At 42.3% G+C, this 20,108-nt stretch overlaps 8 protein-coding genes across 8 annotated transcripts; 7 read left to right on the plus strand and 1 right to left on the minus strand.

Annotated features, from left to right (window-relative positions):
* Positions 1 to 1,314: 1,314 nt before the first annotated feature.
* Positions 1,315 to 4,349, plus strand: BDB00DRAFT_783889 (glycoside hydrolase superfamily; the record flags this gene model as incomplete). The annotated part of the gene is made up of 12 exons (XM_053120420.1): positions 1,315 to 1,320; positions 1,440 to 1,611; positions 1,711 to 2,290; positions 2,392 to 2,545; positions 2,631 to 2,637; positions 2,754 to 3,103; positions 3,218 to 3,302; positions 3,431 to 3,432; positions 3,510 to 3,675; positions 3,762 to 3,836; positions 3,927 to 4,027; positions 4,113 to 4,349. The coding sequence occupies 12 exons, from the start codon at positions 1,315 to 1,317 to the stop codon at positions 4,347 to 4,349; spliced, it is 1,935 nt and encodes a 644-aa protein (XP_052985058.1).
* A 1,238-nt stretch (positions 4,350 to 5,587) lies between these two features.
* On the minus strand, positions 5,588 to 6,553 carry BDB00DRAFT_754328 (uncharacterized protein; the record flags this gene model as incomplete). Its single annotated transcript, XM_053118753.1, has 5 exons — positions 5,588 to 5,692; positions 5,795 to 5,967; positions 6,082 to 6,254; positions 6,368 to 6,425; positions 6,514 to 6,553. The coding sequence occupies 5 exons, from the start codon at positions 6,551 to 6,553 to the stop codon at positions 5,588 to 5,590; spliced, it is 549 nt and encodes a 182-aa protein (XP_052985059.1).
* A 217-nt stretch (positions 6,554 to 6,770) lies between these two features.
* On the plus strand, positions 6,771 to 8,417 carry BDB00DRAFT_783891 (acyl-CoA N-acyltransferase; the record flags this gene model as incomplete). The annotated part of the gene is made up of 2 exons (XM_053120421.1): positions 6,771 to 6,890; positions 7,050 to 8,417. The coding sequence occupies 2 exons, from the start codon at positions 6,771 to 6,773 to the stop codon at positions 8,415 to 8,417; spliced, it is 1,488 nt and encodes a 495-aa protein (XP_052985060.1).
* A 1,665-nt stretch (positions 8,418 to 10,082) lies between these two features.
* Positions 10,083 to 11,828, plus strand: BDB00DRAFT_867410 (mate-domain-containing protein; the record flags this gene model as incomplete). Its single annotated transcript, XM_053126338.1, has 4 exons — positions 10,083 to 10,277; positions 10,380 to 10,647; positions 10,760 to 10,808; positions 10,880 to 11,828. The coding sequence occupies 4 exons, from the start codon at positions 10,083 to 10,085 to the stop codon at positions 11,826 to 11,828; spliced, it is 1,461 nt and encodes a 486-aa protein (XP_052985061.1).
* Positions 11,829 to 12,438: 610 nt separating this feature from the next.
* Positions 12,439 to 13,046, plus strand: BDB00DRAFT_754303 (ribosomal L28e/Mak16; the record flags this gene model as incomplete). Its single annotated transcript, XM_053118752.1, has 3 exons — positions 12,439 to 12,579; positions 12,666 to 12,842; positions 12,933 to 13,046. 3 exons carry the CDS (start codon positions 12,439 to 12,441, stop codon positions 13,044 to 13,046), a joined length of 432 nt encoding a protein of 143 aa, XP_052985062.1.
* Positions 13,047 to 13,577: 531 nt separating this feature from the next.
* BDB00DRAFT_799540 (uncharacterized protein) lies at positions 13,578 to 14,372 on the plus strand. Its single transcript, XM_053121700.1, has 2 exons — positions 13,578 to 13,657; positions 13,805 to 14,372. Exons 1-2 carry the CDS (start codon positions 13,652 to 13,654, stop codon positions 14,006 to 14,008), a joined length of 210 nt encoding a protein of 69 aa, XP_052985063.1. The 5' UTR covers positions 13,578 to 13,651; the 3' UTR covers positions 14,009 to 14,372.
* A 3,211-nt stretch (positions 14,373 to 17,583) lies between these two features.
* On the plus strand, positions 17,584 to 18,115 carry BDB00DRAFT_754516 (NADH-ubiquinone reductase complex 1 MLRQ subunit; the record flags this gene model as incomplete). The annotated part of the gene is made up of 4 exons (XM_053118768.1): positions 17,584 to 17,666; positions 17,760 to 17,767; positions 17,864 to 17,955; positions 18,053 to 18,115. The coding sequence occupies 4 exons, from the start codon at positions 17,584 to 17,586 to the stop codon at positions 18,113 to 18,115; spliced, it is 246 nt and encodes an 81-aa protein (XP_052985064.1).
* Positions 18,116 to 18,498: 383 nt separating this feature from the next.
* Positions 18,499 to 19,346, plus strand: BDB00DRAFT_881199 (alternative oxidase; the record flags this gene model as incomplete). The annotated part of the gene is made up of 3 exons (XM_053128062.1): positions 18,499 to 18,951; positions 19,028 to 19,130; positions 19,198 to 19,346. The coding sequence occupies 3 exons, from the start codon at positions 18,499 to 18,501 to the stop codon at positions 19,344 to 19,346; spliced, it is 705 nt and encodes a 234-aa protein (XP_052985065.1).
* Positions 19,347 to 20,108: the final 762 nt, after the last annotated feature.

Raw genomic sequence — 20,108 nt, forward strand, 5'->3', positions numbered from 1 at the left:
TCCATATGTACGACATATACAGGTGGATCATACGTTCGATAAAATCGAATATGGTAATACTACGGAGAAAATACGAAGGAGAGAAGGCACATCAACATATTGGTGAGAACCTGTTGTCTGTAGTATGATAACACGAATGACAGCTCGTTCGCTCTTGACATTACAAACATCATCTACACGTACAACACCGCAAGTACATTTTCTCCTACTCTGGAAGATAGACAGTGTGTACCATGAAAAATTAAAGAGTTGCAAAATACGATGTACTGTAGTGCATCTCTTTAGAACGCACAATTAACCAATGGTTTTGCAATACGGGCTGTTAGGGTGGCAATCGGGCCATCATCTGTGACATGCTCATACCATGCACGAAATTGGGGTTTCCTCGACTATTATACAACTGTGTCTATCAGTCGACCAATAAATAAAGTTTAGCATTATTTTGGACATTAAAGTCTCCCAGTTTATTCATTTGCTCGCTTAGCAATACTGTCCCTTTACATGGATTCAAGTTCAAGAGAGCGATGTCATCGAAAATTTGTTACAGGGCAGTAAGATTAGTAGCTGGTAATGCAGCCGTCTGTGCCAAACCGATATAGAAGGGCCCACCACTGACCAGATGTATGGGATGCTGCATTATACATCGAGAATCGATTGTTCCACAATGTGCGGAATATATACTCTCTCTTCTCTTGATGTCATACAGAATATAAGTTGTGTAATGCCTTGGGGATGGAAGGAGAGGGGCCCCACCATCCCTCTTTTGCGGGGAATATTTTATGTAGACCATCCAATCGTCAATAAGTTTTCCGATTAGTGTAATACCCCTTTAGTGCATATTATCCGGTATGTGCACATATCGTAGAAATAAGAAGACCGCGTTTTCTAACCTGTAAATCCATGTCATGCGTCGAGCGGCCGACGACAACCAGAGAATACCCACGGTCGTTGTCGCCGTCGAAATAAAATGAAAATTTACAATCTACTAGTCTCTATTAGTTTTCCCCGAGTGACAAAAAATCGTTGACTCTCGCTCATATGTTACCCTACATGCTTCTGAGCTCTTTTACGTGAGCCTGTGTGAAAACTCTCTGTGCTGTTAAAAAAAAACAAAGTTCACCGCGGGGAACATTTTCGTGATATTTTTTATCTTTCTAACTTGTGCGAAGCAAACGTTGCTGCACAAAGTTGAGGACTTCGTGTCGTGTAATAGTGGCATCGAGAAACTTTTGCATATATATAAAGCATCTGCCTGTTCACAATCTAAGCTACATTCGACTTTTCAGCTGTTCTTTTGTAATTAGTTAAAAAAATATGAAGGTCAGTTTATTATCCTACTTTCAAGACATACATCTGACATCATTGTCAAGAGTATCACCATTACAATCGGCCAAAAGCTGACACATCAGACGCGTCGCCTTTTCTTTTGCACACAATAGTTATCCCTTCCCAGTCTATCAATTGCAGCTGGCCTGCTATTAGCCTCTTCGACATTTTTGCAGCAGGCTTCTGCATTGTCGCTTACGATCCGAAATGATGTTCCTGGTAACTCAAGTTCACCAATCCTATATGGTCTCATGTATGAAGACATCAATAGATGCGGTGATTCCGGTAAGTTCTTTTTTGCCTCAATAACTACATAAGCATTTTTTCTTTCAAAAAACATGATTTGTACTAAATCATCAATTTTTTTATAAATTAATTGATTAGCTCTTTACGGTCAAATGCTTCGCAACTGGAACTTCCAGGCCAACGACTCTGGCGGTGATCCCGAACTTGAGTTCTGGAACGTTATCGAAGAAGGTAGCAGCTTAGCATCAATTACTTTGGACGACGAGGTTGGTTTGAACAACGCCAACACCAACTCCTTACGTTTGGATGTCAAGTCACTTGACTCGGGTCGTGCCGGTTTCTTGAACAAAGGCTGGTGGGGTCTTCGTGTCCAGCCCGACGAATCGTACAAGGCCACCTTCTTTGCCAAGTCCGATGGCTTCTCGGGTCCTTTGAACGTTACTCTCGAAAAGGCCGGTGGTGGTGTTCTTGCATCCACCCAAGTGGATGGCTTGACTTCAGACTTCCAGAAGTTCGAGGTTTCCCTGAAGCCTGAAGATGTTGACGAAGCATCTATTGATAATGTCTTTGCTATCTCGGTCGATTCGGAAGATGCTGTTGGCAACTCTATTTGGTTCCAAGTCTTTTCTTTGTTTGGTGAAACTTACAAGGATCGCGAAAATGGTCTTCGTAAGGATATTGCCGAAACTCTTGCTGCATTGGAGCCCAAGTTCTTCAGGTAATGTGTTTTACCCTATTCGATTTACATGCAATTTGGTTGCAATTCATAATGGTTAGTCTCTCAGTGTAGTACCTAACAACAAAAAATGCTGTAATTAGATTCCCCGGTGGTAACAACTTGGAGGGCCAGACTATCGACACACGCTGGAAGTGGAACGAGACCATCGGTCCTCTTGAAGAACGCAAGGGCAGAATGGGCGATTGGACTTACTGGAATACAAACGGTCAAGGTCTTCTTGATTACATGTACATGGTATGTCTTATGCACAGAAACATGCTCTAAAATTTTAGATATATAATTACTGATAATTGCTTTATATGCTGCTTAAACTATATAGACTGAAGGTATGGCTGTCACCATGATCACTTGGCGAATTTTCTTTAATCATTCTATTAAGTAGAAGGCGTTTAACAAGAGCTTACATACTCATCACATGCTTCTAATTTGGCCTCTTATTTAGATATGGGCATGGAGCCTATCGTTGATGTCTATGCTGGTTATTCGCTTCAAGGCGACAGCGTCCCTGAAGACCAACTTGGTCCTTTTGTGCAGGAAGCTATGGATGAATTGGAATACCTTCTGGGTGACACTTCGACTCCTTTCGGCAAGCTTCGTGCTGAGCATGGTCGCGAAGAGCCATTCAAATTTGATATGATTGAAATCGGTAATGAAGATTGGTTCAGCACTACCTACGACTACCGTTACAAGGCTTACTATGATGCTATCACCGAAAAGTATCCTGACAAGACTATCATCTCCACTGCCGCTCAGGAGTCGCGTCCCTGGGATCTCATTGATGATCACTACTACGTAAGTAAATCTTTTAGTTATTCTCTGTCTTAACCTTGTCATATCACAATAAAGAGAATTGTAGCTATTGATATTAAATAATTCATGAAACGACTACCTTTAACTCAATTTTAGGTTACCACTGATGAAATGGTCAACAACTTTGACTATTATGATAACTATGCTCGTAGCGGCAACGGATCTGGTATCTTTGTTGGAGGTATGTAAAAGAGAAGAATTAGATTGCTTAGACATATAGTGGCTATTCGAAAATGTGAACCAATACGAGTAATCATATCAATTATTTCTGTCCGGCTTCTATTATCTGTTTATTATATACCTTGATAGAGGTAAGTTCTCACTTCTAATGTTATCTTGCTGCTGCTCCTAAACGACTGACTAATGCTTGTTTGCTCCATAATAATAGTTTGCCACCAATACAGAGGGTTGCTGTGGTAATAGCCCTGCTAATCTTGAGGCCGCTCTCGCTGATGGTGTCTTCATCACCGGCTTGGAACGAAACTCAGACTTTGTCAAGATGATTGCTTATGCCCCAGCCATGAAGCGTCTTGATCAAGAGCAATGGGATCCTGGTAAGTGATTGATTTGCAGTGCGTACAGGGTGACCAAATCCAAGTTCGTCGATATTAAGAGTAGCCATATTTCTTCGCTTTTACAGACATGATTCATTTCGATACCAAGAGCGTTGTTGTTGCTCCATTCTACCACGTTTTCCAAATGTACAGCACGCACCGTAAGTACAAATAGTATTTATGCTTGCGATACACAAAGAAGCAGTAAGCAAACAGAAACAAAAAACAGTTGCTGATGAATCTTCTAATAGATTCCGATACCATCCTGCAAGTCGATGCTGACGAAGGCGGTTTCGATCCTCTCTACTGGGTTTCTGGATCTAACAAGGAGAAGAATGAAATTTACGTCAAGGTGCGCTGAAAAGATTAAGCAAAGAGAACACAGATAACAAAAACAGCAACAGAAACTTAACTCTAAAGTATTATTATTTGTATAGGTGATCAACCTTGATTCAGAGCCTCAACCTGTCAACTTTAACTTGAAGGGTGTCAAGGTCATTAATTACGGTAACGCAACCTTCATCTCTGGCCAACCCGCAGATGAAAACACGCTCGACTCCCCCAGTACTATTGCTCCCAAGAAGAACACTTTCCACATTAGACATCAAAACCAATTTGGCTATACCTTTGAGCCATACTCAGCTACTGTATTGACTATGAAGATTGATAACTAATTCTTTATTTTCTTATATAATTACACATCTTTAAAATAATTCAGTACATAAGTATACATAAAACACTTTCTGATATGATGTGTGTGTTATATAATAAAGTACAATAATGAAATTATGGCACCCAACAAATGTTCCTAGTGTAAAGAGTGTAAGATGAGTGTATAACAATCACATACAGAATGTGAGTCTTAGTGTCTTCACGTAAACAACCATGTAACTAGTTCAGTATGCGAAGCGACAGCAATTTCAAGTAAATTAGGAGTTATTCATATCCATTAACGTGATCCGCAACAATAATCAATTATCTGGGGGAAGCTGGCCTGCAAAAATGTGCTGTTGTAAGAGTCAATCGTTTGGTCGAAATCGTGCGCTTCAAAAGCTTGAAGTCCTTAATCAAATACTCTCTAAGTTCAGGTGAATTTTTCGCTTCAAGATTAATAGGACATGTGTTTTTGGTAATAGAAGCATTCTCAGAGTAGACCGAAGAGGTCATATGTTGTAGACATGGTACTTTGGTTTAGAAAACAGGGCAACTGTCCAAGTTGGATGAGGTATACGTGTATCTATTCGCAGAGTTTGTGTGATTGCATATATATTGCCGGATAATATTGACCGAAAATAAATTTATAAAGCAGCGATAAATCATTGATTCATTTACAAGTTCCTACGGACTAATTTCAAGAAGAGGTCCGAGGAGCCTGTGCCTTTTTGTCGTATATAAGATCTGGATAGTTGCTTGTGAGATCTTTATCTGCGGGTGATTTTTTAAGGTACGGATATGCGAAACTATGATTTAACGCTTGTGTGCATGCGAGAATTACTCTGTCTTTAATGATTTGAATAGGATAAAACTATACCCCACTCCATTGCCCTAGGCTTCATTATTAATGACAGGAACTTTAAGCGTAGTAGCACAAATTACCCAGGACAGGGTCCGATGACTAAGCGCTTATTTCGCTCTCTCGATAAAAGGTTACATTCATCAATATGTATGCAAACATGATGACCCTCCATGTCCATGGCAACGAAAGCCATTAGAACTAACCTAGCAACCCGATCCAGAGAGTATATAGCGTTACCATGGTTGCTGGCCTGTGCTTTAACAAATTTCCATATTGCATAAACGTTATTGCCTTAGTGATCGGAATTGAACGGATCCGTCAGAAAATTTCACATGCTGAACAAACCGCGGCTTTTGTTTTATTCGGATAAGAGGTGTATGTAGTAACTTTTGGTTTTTACAAAGAAAGAAGGTACAAGGTGCCAGCAAGAGTACCACCCATAACAGCATAGCCAGTTCTGTATACATCCTTAATATCGATGAACTTGGTGACATCCCAGACCTATACATTGGTCAGTATTAGTTCTGCTTGGTTGCCATTGAATTCGAGCGACAGATGTCAAGCTTATAATAAATTTATCAGAATTCAAAAAAAAATCGTTACCAAATGTCTAACACCGTTCAAGCAGTGGAAAACGAACGGGGTGGCACAGATGGTCTTTGCGGCAAGCTTGACAGCAAGGGGAGCAGCGCCACAGGCAGAGATAATGGCAGCAGTATCAAATTGGTAGCCGACAGCGGGGGCGCCCAAGTAAGCGAGGGCACCAGCGTAGAAGCCTAAGCAAACATCGATCAATATATTACTACCATTACTGTATTCTCTACCGCCTATATTCTCCTTTATCCAAATCGCTGGTTCCATGTAACATAATGTAAACGAAAAATATATACCCAGACCCATGCCAACACCAGTGAATCTGTGAATACCAGACAAGTACCAAGTGATCTGGGGTTGGTAAATGGTAGTGTGAGGCGAAACGGGACGCAATTTGCGCTGTTGGCGCAAAAGCTCGGATTCGGCGTCGGGCGATTGCTCCATGGAGGGGCGAGACGCGTTAAAGTGTCTATATATGAATCAGCAGGGAGACAATTTAGTAAAAGGTGGTTTTCGTCAATATTCGTGCATTTCAATTGAAATCGTTGTGTGGGGATGTATGTTCGTCAATATCTATCTAACCTCACACCCACGGGTGCCACGGCGGCATTCTTGAACATAGCATTGCGAATAGCAGGGTCTATTAAAGATAATAACAATAACAAAATAATAGTCGGTAATCCATAGTCAAGAGCTATCAATTGTTGTGTTTCGTAGTGATGTGTTACTTTGAGCAACGGTCTTCAACATGGAGCGAGTGGCCAGCATTTTATATGATAAGAAAACGGGAGAGTGGGGAGTGTGGGTGAAACAGGACAGACAAAAGACAAAGTAAACACTCCTGGAGGTTGACTTTAGCCGTCTTTCAAAGACCGGCATGTGTGCGGAAATGTGTGGAGAAAAATCGTTGATGATGTCATCACTTTGGGCTCTTCCAATCTTGGCCTTCTTTCAAAGTACTTCATAGAAAACGAGAAGACAAATCATGAGCAGCTCTGCTAAAGGAGATCCCGCCAATCTTGTCAATGCGAACGAAAATATGACAGCAAATATGACGAACGCAACAGATGAAGTCAAAGAAGCAGCTTTGAAGCAAGCTACGGCGGTGACGAATGCCAGCAATGGTGACGGTACCAACGGCAATAGCAGCAGCAACACTAGCAACATTAACGGCAGCGATGATTCGGAAAAAGAAAAGCAAAAACAAGCAAAGATCCAACGATTTATTGCATCGCCACTTCAATGCAAACTTTTTGTCAAAAAGATCACCAGTGACACTGACTATGAGTATCGAAAAGCAGAGATTCTGTGGGCACGAGAGACGAAGGCGGACCCACCAGGCTTGGAATATTATGTGCACTACGTCGAATTTAACAAGCGTCTAGACGAGTGGGTTGATTTTTCACGGCTTGACTTTAACCGCGAAATCGAATTCCCAAAGCCTGATCAAAAGAAGAATAAGAACCGAGAAGCAACTGCTACACCTCCGGCAGGCAAACAGCAGCAACGAAATCAATCACCATTACGTGCGAGCACACCGACAGCAGGACAGAAACGTAAAGCACAGCATGACGGATTGGAAACGCCTGGATCAGCAGCGGCAGAATCAGCTACTGATGACAAAGAAAACCATCATGTCGTGCTTGGCAACGATGAGGAGGATGGTGAAACGATGGACGTGGTTCAAGAAGAACATGCACCGCAGGAAACATTTTCCAAAAAGCAAGAGATTGAAAAGCTGCGAACGTCTGGTTCCATGACTCAATGTGTCAGCGAAATCGCACGTGTGAAAAACTTGAACAAGATCCAGATGGGTAAACATGAAGTCGAGGCATGGTACTTTGCGCCGTATCCACAAGAGTACGCTTACTGCGACACGCTCTACATTTGCGAGTTTTGCTTGTCTTATTACGCATCACATAAGCAACTCGAACGCCATCGCGACCGTTGTCAATTGCAGCACCCACCCGGCAACGAGATCTATCGCTATGAAGAGGTCTCGTTCTTCGAAATTGATGGCCGTAAGCAAAAGACATGGTGTCGCAACCTATGCTTATTGTCCAAACTGTTTCTTGACCACAAAACACTGTACTACGACGTTGATCCATTCTTGTTTTACTGTATGACCGTACGAGACGAAGTTGGATGCCACTTGATCGGATATTTTTCAAAGGAAAAGGAATCGTCGGAAAACTATAACGTTGCATGTATCTTGACATTGCCGCAGTATCAGCGGCTGGGTTATGGAAAATTGTTGATTGCATTCTCGTACGAACTATCCAAGGCAGAAGGGCGGACGGGGTCGCCAGAAAAACCATTGTCGGATTTGGGGTTGTTATCATATCGTGCCTATTGGACAGAAACCATTGTCGAATACCTTTTATCCACGAATGAAGATGTGACGATCGAGGAGATCTCGCAGAAGACGTCAATCACGTCTCAAGATATTCTTCACACGCTACAGAACATTGGCGCCCTCAAGTATTACCGGGGTCAACACATCATTTGCTTGGGTGACAAGGTGGTTGAGCAGTTTGAACGCAATCAGAAAAAACGCAGAAGAAAGATTGTACCTGGCAAACTGGACTGGAAGCCATTACACTTTACGCCCTCGCAGCTCCGTTTCCTCTAAGTCATTATCGCTGCATCAGCACACAGTTCTTTGATCTCATCCATTCTTTACCTTCCATTTTTCTTCTAACTCCTTACTCCATCAAACATTTTCTCTCATCATTTCTTATGTCTCTTCCGTGACTTTCCTATTTTTTTTCCAATACTAGTACACAACCACCCATACATGTATATTAATCAACCTGACTTGTAAATAATCACAAATACCAATATTATTTTTCTATCAATTTACATAGTAATCGTGTCCAATTCTATTAGAGAAGCATTCGCAAATGATGTTATATACGAGGGTTGGTGGAGTGTATTTCGCAGGACAACTTCTTTAGCAATTTAACTGAATTGCTATCGTGATTGTATCATTTAAAACAAAACAATTTGAAAATACCCGGCGTTGAGAAGATGGCAATGATGTATCGGCGGTTTCGACATCGGATCCGTCCAGACAGAGTTATCTACTGTACCCACACTGTATTTTGTATACAAAATTTTCAAAATTGTAATGGAGTGAAATGCCATATTATCCAGCCATCTTTTAATAAGCCATTAGCATCAGCACTAGCAGCAACGAGTAAACCTGCTTCTGAAGATGCAGCGTTCCTGTCGCCTTCCGAAATCGCAGGACAGCAACATACGCTCTGACAGGTTCATGCATGATGATGCTGCTTGTACTGTTGTTGAGCTTGCCCACGACAACATGTGAGGTACTATTGTCCTTTCAATTTACTGGCAATAGCTCTTTGGATCTACAGAGCCGATCTGCTTCTGATTTCTTGTGTATGTCTGTACATGGATAAATGCGCCTATGAAATCAGTGTAGAAAAATATGCAAGATAGCTTTTACCATTACCTGATAACTTGGCAGCACTAGTACTATGAACTACGTATATTTAATCGTCTGAGCAAGTCGAGCTTGTTTGTCATGTACTCAGTGACAAGGATCATAAAGAAGAACCCAATAAAAAGAAAGAAGAAGTGTAAGTAGTACATCGAAAATGGAAAACCCAAAATAATCTCTCTGTACAATCTTGTATTCGCATGATTATTTTCTCATTGGCATGTTTATTTGCGATAAAAATACAGTAAGAATCAATAGGACAAAAAGCGGTCTGTTTGGGACCCCTGTGTAGCTGAGAGCATCTAAGCTGTATGTTTATACATGATGTATTTTGCATCATCGTACACCACCATTGTTATCACCATGAGCCTGTAGCTCAGCTTCGTGCCAGTGGATCTATTTTCTAATTGGATGAGCATATGCATCATTTGAGAAATTTCGTGGTGGGTTGTTGTGGTCTCCATACACTGCGAGCGCTAAGGGATGACCTGGATAGATTATCGCAACGGTAACAATTAGAAATAATAAGTAATGTCAAGGTTACCTTTGTTGAATAAGATATATTGGAGTAAAGCCTTTCTACATCGATGGTTCCAGATGATTTTGGGTCAGTCAGCTGAAATTAAACGGGAAGGGTGGAATCTCTTTTTCTGTGCTACTCATGCGCCGTCATCTGCTGTATGTAAACTCCTTTTTCTTCGCTTCCCTACCACAGCAACAGGGGGCAGATTTATAAAATACTCTCTTCTCCCTGTACCGTCGACATTCTTCTTTTCTTGTAATTATTTTTACTCATCTTTTTCTTGCACACTATATTATCCACCGCAGCACATGGCCAAAGTAACGGAAAGGAGCCCTTTATTAGATCAACAAGCGACAACGGGCACAAGAACCGTAGCAGTGCAGTTGGCACCAACGTGGCCCGAAGAGCTGAACTGGCTGTTCTATAAAAGCGTACCTGTTACACTGTATTATATACTCAAAGTCCTAATAAACATTGCTAGCGTCCTTGCACTCGGCCATCTTGTAAGTGTTCTTGGAAACGGGAAGTACAACAGAGACGTTAACGAACTGCTTGTGAATTCACAACTGATCGTTATACAACCATGGCAACGATCATCGTATTAGGGGTCGACTGAGCTTGCAGCAAGTGCATTGGCCACAATTTTCCTCTCCACAACATGGTTCACCGTTACATATGGTGCTTCAAGTGCGCTTGATACTTTATGCTCTCAAGCTTGGACGGGCGCACAAGACCGGAAATTGGTTGGCGTTCATCTGCAGCGAGCACTAGTAATTCTAAGCATCATGCATGTGCCCGTTGCACTCCTGTGGCTTAATGCAAGTCGTATCTTGTTGGCAATCGGCCAGGAACCAGAAGTGGCACTTTACGCAGGTACATTCCCCGTCAAATTTTCTATTCAGAAGTGCATAAAAAGACGGAACAAACGTGAAGAACATGACCAATGCCTCTATATAATGCCTACAACAATGTCTTATTATCGTAGGCATCTATTTAAGATATTATCTGATCGGAGCTCCAGCCTATGCTTTTTCGTAAGTGCTTTTAATGAATGATGATCGAATGCTCAGGAGTTTGTCAATAACATTGCTTTAAAATATTTTAGTGACGTCCTGCGAAAATATCTACAAGCCATCGGTATTATGAGCGCTGCGACTTACGTTCTTATGATAGTTGCGCCCATTCACATCGTATTGACCTACATTTTGACGTTTTGCGAGCCATTCAATCTCGGTTTTGACGGTGTTCCACTTGCAGCCAGTCTTACCTCCTGGATCATGTTTTTCCTGCTTGCAACTTATACACGCTTTTCACCAGAGTACTATGAAGGCTGGGGTGGATGGACGCGTGCCTGCCTTTCCGACTGGAACACCTTCTTCCGTTTCGCTGTACCCGGTATTGTCACCAGTTATGTGGAGCTCGGTTCAAGTCACCTCATCTCGTTTGGCGCTAGCTATCTAGGAACCACCGAATTGGCGGCGCAATCTATAATCATGAATGTGCATGATATTTGCAGCGTGATGGGCTGGGGTGTTTCTGGCGCAGTCGCAACACGTGTAGGCAACGCGCTCGGAAACGGCCGACCTGCCGATGCGCAACAAGCGGTCCGCTGTGCTTATGGCTTGATCCTTGGTTTGGGATCGTTATTGTCAGCCGCATTAATGGTTTGGTCTGATAGCTTGGGTTATTTGTTTACACCCGACATTGACATCGTGCTTGCTGTAGCAACCATGATCCCACTTCTTGCCATTGCTCAAGTTTTCCTTGGTTTGGGAAATGTTGCTACAGGAGTTCTGCGTGCTGCAGGAAGACCGGAAGTTACGGCTTGGATCAACACCGTCATGTACTATGCTATTGGGATACCAACGGCATATAGCCTCGCATTTAAGGCTGATTGGCAGCTGGCCGGCCTGGTGACCGGATTATGTCTCGGGATCATCTTTACAACTGCTGGCCATTTGTTGTACATTCATGCTATCGATTGGTTCATGGTTGTACAAAGGACCCAGGAACGGATCCAGAGCGAAGAGAGCAAGATCAGTGATGAGTATTGAGAACAAGAAAGCAAACCTTTAGATCATCGTATCCTACGTCCCTACCTATCAAAAATCGCCTACATACACATATCCTATAAATAAATGCATTTGTATGGAATCTAATTACGATCCAGCCACGAAACGTTGCAGCTAGATAATGCCGGGTTGAATAGTGATGTTTATACACAAAAATTAGTTGTCGTTTTGTACTATGTGAATTTGATAGGAAAAAAAACAACAGCTGGGCGAGCGGCAGCTGCACGCCACTGCTATCCAGGGTACATGCTCATTTTCTCTTGCCATCTTTTTCACACTTGTAATCGAATCCATCTATCGTAAACCCGCTGAACCGCAAGCTCATGCACATCCCATCATCACTATCCAGTTTAACTAACATAAACCCCGAAGAGAGAAAAAAAAATTATCGGGCGCCGGAGTGGCTTGTTAATGGGGCGGCCGAGGTAAAAATTTTCTTTGCCTGCGCTAGTGGAACTTCCTTTCTCTTTTCGTTTCTACACGTCAAAGTATCGTAAGTTGCGTTTTTATGTCCATGTCGACCTCCCATTTTCGTTGCAAAGCCGAAACAACAAATATCAACAGAAACTCGTTACAACATCATTTATAGATCATGAGCGCCGAATTGGTCTGGGCTTTGGTTAAGAACAACAACTCCTTCCTCGTCAAGCGTTCCAACGTTCAGTTCTCCGCTGAGCCTGGTAACTTGACTAACTTGAACACCTTCAAGTACTCTGGCATTGCCAACGGCAAGGTAAATGAAACGGAACTGATGAGGAATGGAAAAAAAACAAGTAGCGAAGGAGTAATTAATGGTGGGAATGTTTCGAATTTCTTTAGACCGTTGACATCCGTGGTGCTGGTCGTGGTGTCCAAGTGACCACCAAGATTGTCAAGAAGGCCAACACTCCCGTCAAGGCCCTCAACAAGACCGTTGTCACCAAGTCGCGTCGTGGTACTGCCAAGTCGGTTGCCAACTTGATTGCCAAGTCTGGCTACCGCGCTGACTTGCGCCAGGTAAGAAAGAATTTTTTTTTCTGAATTATTTCACTGGCCATTGGAGATTGTGAAAATAAATTCTAAAAAAACTTTTTTCTTTTCTTTAAGGCTGCCCTTGCCCGTGCCTCCGCCGTCTACTCGTCGCAGGTTCCCAAGAAGGTCAAGGCTGCCCGCGCCGGTAAGGGTGTCCGTGCCCAGAAGGCCGCTGCCAAGCAGGCTTAAATTTCTTTTATGAAATAAAGATCGTCCTGTTGTCTTCTCCCTCACCACATATACACATACGCATACATCTATCACTATTCAATGACTGGAACAGATACGGTGCCTGTAGTTTATCTGATCTGTGTCGTTTTGGTTTTGGACTGTATAACGAATACCGTCGTTTTATGGAGCGTATAATCAACAACGTACTCGGAGCCGAATTGCTATCTTTGAAAAGAATAGGAAGAGGACAGAGAGAAAGGCTAAGATGTATACACATGTCTAACATGGTTGCTAGCGGCGAAATGAAATCTTCATTAGTGCGTTATCGCTTCGTGGGATCGTCGACATAGCTATCAGTTGTGCAAAAGCCTAACAAACACTGTTGTCTCGATTTAGTCCCGTAAATATCGTGACCTCATTTTCATTCACATCTACAAAGATATAATGCCAATATGTTCAAGTACATATGCTAATATCTCTGGTCAATATTTGCTAAAGTGTCAATGTTCATCGATCACGTTGTAAAAGTTAATGCCAGCGACGGAACTTCACCACTACATTATACCACTACTACGTTTCTTTGTGGTTTACTAGATCGGACGTTGGGGGAAAAGGATGCGTTAATGCAGGTATACGCTTGTTTGGAGGAAATCTTTGTTTATTGAGATGATCCATGCATTTCTTTTACAACGGAACTCTCTATGATCTTATTTTAGTATGATCTCTCACACATATCACGCATCCTTTTTCTTTGTCTTGCTTCTTCCTTTTTGTAGAATTACTACGTGCAGGTTATATGGATACCACTTTCTTCCCTTTCCTTTTTTTACTTTTTTTACTTTTCTTATATTCTTTTTACTTTTTTCTTGGATATACAATTGACTTCGTATGAATCTCTTTTCTCTAATACAAGTAAGCATTTTTTTCGCTTTATCAGTACTTTTATAAGTATTCATGTCTTCTGTTGTTTCTACCGGTAATCAAATTGTGTTTCTGCTTTACCGTACAACGACGATATCGTTACTGTGTATATAGCGTCTAATATTCAGCGTATATATCTCATACTTAGCTGGACATTATTTCTGTAAACTAATCCCTTGTTCAATTGCGCTACGTTCGTGTCTTTACTGCTTCATGTTTGACGTATTAAGCTCTAATACTTGAACTGACGTCAGTCACAGCATAGTCATACCTGTTGACTCATCTCTCCTTTTCCTATTCACCTATCTTTTATTTATCACTAGTAGCATTTTTTATCGCGTTATCCAGCCACAACTATCAATATCGTATACGGTCTGATGGCCTATGTTCTCTACTGTATATATTTCCATCCACTCCCCTTCCCTTCTAGCTTAATGTAAAATTATTGCACATACTCGTTTTTTATTTGTAATTAAATCGGTTGTGTGCAACCATCAAACACCAAATATATTATTATATCCAGCTCATGTAAAAGATTATTGAAATCATCTTGCAGGCCATCGTAAAGCAACTGCACAATGGATCATATACAATGTATTTCAGTGCTGAAAAGGAAGGATTAGCTAAATCCCGCACTATTTATGCAGACGAATGACCTCAATATGCAGACTACCTATTACGGTGTTCAAAGAACCTTCTGATATTTGGCTGCTGGGCTGTATGTTAGGATCGTATTGGGCTGTTTCAACCTCCTTATAGATGTCTGCTTGTCAAGATTATTCATTTCATCAAAACATCGAAATTGATTAGTCACTTCGGTCGTCTCCTTTAATTCACTCTCAAACTCCAGTCATACTAGATGTTCACCGATTGTTTTTTATTGGAAAAGTACAGATTGAATAGTGTCGATATGATTAACTTCTATCTTTCCATTATGTTCTTCTTGCAATCTTTTGACACATCCCACTTGTGTATCCAATTGCGTGATCAAGTATGCCAGAAGATCAATGACCGGAAGCCTTTGAATGCGTTCGCTATCTTTGATGGGAATTGCAGCCGTCATGACTTCCTTGTACCTGTATTTCATGTCGTCGCCAAGATACATTTCGGAAAGAATCATTGTCAACGTGTTAATATCATTAACGACGATGGTATGGTAATCAGCAACCCGCAGCGACCTCTCGTACAACTACTTTCAAAAAAAGCAACAACAGCACCTTAAAGGCTTATCTACCATGGAACCACTACCATCTTAAGGTTTTACAAATGGAACAATAATGTGACAAATGATGAACGTGCGTGGAACAAAAAAAGATGACGAGGGGCTACAGCAACAAGCGCATTTTGTCCATTATTTATAAACTACCTAATATAATAGGCGTATAGGTATGTCTGATATACAACTTTGATCAATGAATGTGTGACAGAATACAGTCCACGATTATTGAATGTGTTAGAAGTAACCATGCAAGGGCCACTGTTATGATATGATTATTTAAACCACTAAGTGAAGATCTTTGTGATCATATTTGTTTCTGTTTTTTTTCCTTTTGGCTGATGTTTCTTTTACTTCTTGCTATTGTTGAGCCTTTTTATCAAGTAAAAAAAAGTCTGTTGACTGCTCGCTGACAGTAGCAGCGCTACATCGCAATATATTTTAAGCAGTAGGGCACACGTGTAGGTGTGTTATCACATAGTACAGGCACCTACTCTTTAGAACGATACAATTTACCAAAGACATCGAAAACACTATTAGTATCCATAAAACGCTCAGTACCCGAGATAAACAAAAGCACGAGCGATAAGCAGCAAATGCTGCAGGAAATAAAGTTATATTATTGACCGTCATTACCAAATACTCAAAAGAAAGGTGCGAGATAGTATTAAAAGACAGTATGTGTGTGTGCTTTATTGAACTTGATAATATTTTCTCTGGGTATTGCTTCGACCAATCATGGTGCAATATCGTAATACCTTGTTGTCTTCTTTCTCCTCAAAACTTCCATTCGCGCATACAGAAAAAGTAGATCAGACAGCAAGTCCCACATAAATAACATAAGATGGAACCGGAAAGAGACTTGTTGGATCAATTGTCAATTGCCTGCAACTACTTCAGTAGCGCTTTACAGTGTTACAGTTAAAATACACAAGCGATCGGGAATAGCTACCAGCGCTGCATACAAGGAGCTTACCTCGTCGATAGAGATGGTGATATCAATAATACTAGATACTGAATATAACCGTCAAGTGCAGTAGTTGATTGCGTCAAGGATGGAAAAAACTCCTGGACACAAGCTCCCCGATTCATGCTGCATTGTAGCGTGTAATCCCTGACGTTGTAGTAGGTTACACAAGACAGGGCGTGTCGTGGGTAATGTCTTGAATATGTGAGGTGAACGAGTCATCGTTAGCTAAATTATACCGTCGATCCCTCTTGATTGAAATTGCCATATGTCATCTCTACAGTCGTTATTGAAACGTATATGTTTTCCTCCAGATAGAATACGTTTTGGAGTTTTGTTTCGTTGGTTGATTAACTATCATTGCACAGTTCCCACGCACCATTGAAACAAACAGAGCAGCCTCGAGTCTTGACAGTGTTAAATAGTTAGGCGGTAACTATTGTCGGAAGCTGTTTGTGTGTATGCGATATCGCTGGGGTTGAAACTCTCATGGACGACAAAGAACGTCTATGAACTTGATTGTACAATATTCTTTTTTCCCATAGCTCGTTTTTCGGGCTATTTTGACAAGAAGCGCAGCTGGAGGAGCCAATCGCTCATACGTATCGTTAATAGCTCTCACGCTAAAATAACAAAAGCGTAGCGCAAACTTAATAATAGAGATAGTGCGTGTGTGTGTCAAGGCGGCGAAGACTACGTAAATTAGCCTATTTTATAATCTGGCGCCCGCAGCAATGATTGATTTTGGGAATGCTATATAGCTAATCTTGTTTGTTAAGCGGTACAACAGCAATGATAAACATAACAGTGATCCTTCTTTATTTTTTATCCTTCCCATCGGCGTCATCGAAGGTGTGTTTTCTTGTACTTGCAATCATACGGCGCCATCGGGAGAGATTGTCTATCTCGCAGGCTAGTGCTTGATGGCACGCTTCAGCTATCTCACACATATTAAATTAGCTGGTTTGGTGCGACACGTTTTGTCCTTGCTGCATGTATGTGGTGTGTGTCACCATCGATTACCCCGCAATGCATTGCTTTGATCAATAAGGCGGCCGCAGAGATAGCTGAGCTCCTGTATATCCAGTATAGGCTGGATTCTGTCCATCTTTGTTTGACTGATGGATGGATGATGGGGAAAATGGTATAATTAAGGAGTAGTAGAGACAGAGAAGCGTGTGAATGCACGTTATGTGAAGGACACACACACACAGAAGAGAGAGAGAGAGAAGCACCTGTTTTTTCCCGTGGGCAAAACAAAACGGGAAAAGGCCGCATGACTTGGCCTTGATGATGCTTTCGTCATGCAGCAAACAATCATATAAAAATGGGGTAGTTGCAAGTGGAAGGCTTCCTGTTTCTTCTCTCTTCATTACTCCACCCCACTCTCTCTCGCTCTCTCTCTCTCTCTCTCTCTCTCTCGCTTTTCTGTTGTTCTTCTTTTGATCACCATGGTTGTATCTCTTGTAAAGGCTAATCCTGCTTTGGCACCTCTGTTCCTCTTTGCCGGTGCCGGCTGTGCTGCCGCTGTTGCGTAAGTACTTTTTCATTATTTTGACACACGACGTAGCTGTACACGCAATGTTATATGGCAGTAGCTCATTGGTGCCTGTGTTCTTGTACATAGCTATCCCAGTAAGGAAGAATGAACGATAATGATGGTGGTGGATGGATTAGGAGTAGGAGTGCACGTTAGAGCTAAATCTTGGCATTGTGGATGTGGTTTATTAGTGTACCTTCTGCGAACACATCCTGAGATTCTCGTTGACCGCAAGAACAACCCCGCGCCATGGAATCGCGTGAAGCAGCATGAGAACATCAAGGTAAGCAGCTCCACATTCCCCTGGAACCCCCTTCTTACTCATGCTAATTGATGCTTGCTTGGGTTCATTACTGGGCCACTACCGATTAATATTATAGTTCATCAACGTCAAGCCCGAATTCTATGAAGCCAGAAAGAACCTGGATCGTCCCTCATATTAACTTTGTCATGATGATGAAATATTTACGACTGCATGAAATAAAAACATTATGGAAAAAAGTAGAGAATATGGCACTTGTTCGGAAACTTTTTCTCTTCTTTTCTGTGTCTCTCTCTCTCACTCCACCAGTACATAATGTTGTTCTCGACGCTTCTTTTGCAAAGAAGGCTATTTAGTGCGCCAGCGAGCGTTACCACAGCAACTATGACTATCAAAAAGAAGGAAAAAAGTATAGCACTTAGGATGATGACGTTTGCTACACGTCGCCTATACACCGGAAGCAGCACAAGCAATGATAGTGCCAGCGGCAGGAACACCTGCAACGCCTCTTTTGAAATACCCAAAGAGCTGCTACGCGAAACCCAGTCGGCGCGACCGCAACCCATGCGCCGCGAGTTCTTTGGCGACCAGCACAAGCTATCGAGGGAAAATTTGAAAAAAGTGGATGTCGGCGTGACAAACCACTATGAACCCCAGGGATTAAGCGACCGATTCGCGTACAGGCTCGTGCGCACGCTCAGACTCTTGCCTGACACCTACTTTCGCAACGACCACTACACGCGAGTTGTCATGTTGGAAACCATCGCAGCCGTGCCTGGCATGATTGGTGCGATGCTGCGTCATATGCTTGCACTGCGTAAGCTCAAGACGAATCAGGGCTCATGGATTATCCACTTGCTCCACGAGGCCGAGAACGAGCGGATGCACTTGATGATTTGGCTCAAGCTTCTCCAGCCCAGCTGGTACAACCGCTGGCTGATACTGATAGCCCAAGGCGTGTTCTTCAACGGTTATTTTTGGCTTTACTTGTGGTCGCCTCGAACAGCTCATCGTATGGTAAGGGCAACAGTTTACCAGGTCACTCTACTACTGCGCTTTCACAAGATTGATGTTTATTGTATACACCTATCAGTGCGGCTATTTGGAGGAAGAAGCCATCCATTCGTACAATGAGTTTATTGAAACACTGGAGAAGGGTGCACTGGATAACCCACAAGCTCCCAAAATGGCTATTGGTAATTGTTTTTGATACGAAGGCTTATTGCAGCTTAGTTTACTAATTTATTAATAATAATGATGCAGAGTACTACAATCTAGTACCCAACGCAACGGTTTTGGACGTCGCCTTGTGTGTACGTGCGGACGAAGCAGTCCACCGTGATTGCAACCATTATTTTTCTACTTGCATTGCCCAAAACCTCCCCATTGTGCCAGAAGGGAACTCGGAGTAGTTCGTTCTTTTATTCGTGCTAGCGTTAGCTGCCGTTAGTGTTGTTTTCGGGCAGCAATAAGAAAGCAAGCCAGCCAATAAACAAGGGGGTTGTAAAAGGAAAAGAGAGAGCGAAAGGAGAGAGACAGAAAGAGAGGCGGTCCACTGTAGTTTTGGCCTAGGGCAAACCAACAATAGAAAAACGCCTCTTTCTTTTCCATATTACTTTTATGACCAAAGAAAAACCCGCTGCCGTTATTAAGCATCGTCGCTGGACACGGGCTGCATTGAACAGCGATCCGAATCCACTCAATCTCTCGGGTCACATGCCACTCTACTGTCCATTGAAAGCTTTGCAAGAGGGTCAATCGTGGTTTGGTGCTCAATATGCACGCGGTTTGCCAAGTCGTTCCAGTATTGTCCGTTACGAAACAGCAAAGCGTGCCGCTGAGGTAATTGTCCATAGCTTTTACGTTCTCCTTCATTTCTGCTAACTGAACAAGCGTGTTGATAAAATAATACTAGGACGCGAGTAAAAAAATATCATTGACGGTTTCGTCGGCACACGCTGTGACGACAACAACAGAGGTAGCAGCGACACCGACAACATCGGCAGAAGAACTAGGACTAAAAGCAGCAACCACTGAGGAAGTGGCAGTGCTACCACCAGCATCATCAACAACAGCAACTTCACCACAGCAACAATCGTCAGCAGTGACAGAGGCAGCTGTGGTGCCAGCACTAGCAGGACCGCCATCACCCCACCACCAAGCAGGAGCAGCAG

Source organism: Zychaea mexicana (genome assembly GCF_025766255.1).
Source record: "Zychaea mexicana strain RSA 1403 chromosome Unknown BDB00scaffold_4, whole genome shotgun sequence".
NCBI lineage: Eukaryota > Fungi > Mucoromycota > Mucoromycetes > Mucorales > Lichtheimiaceae > Zychaea > Zychaea mexicana.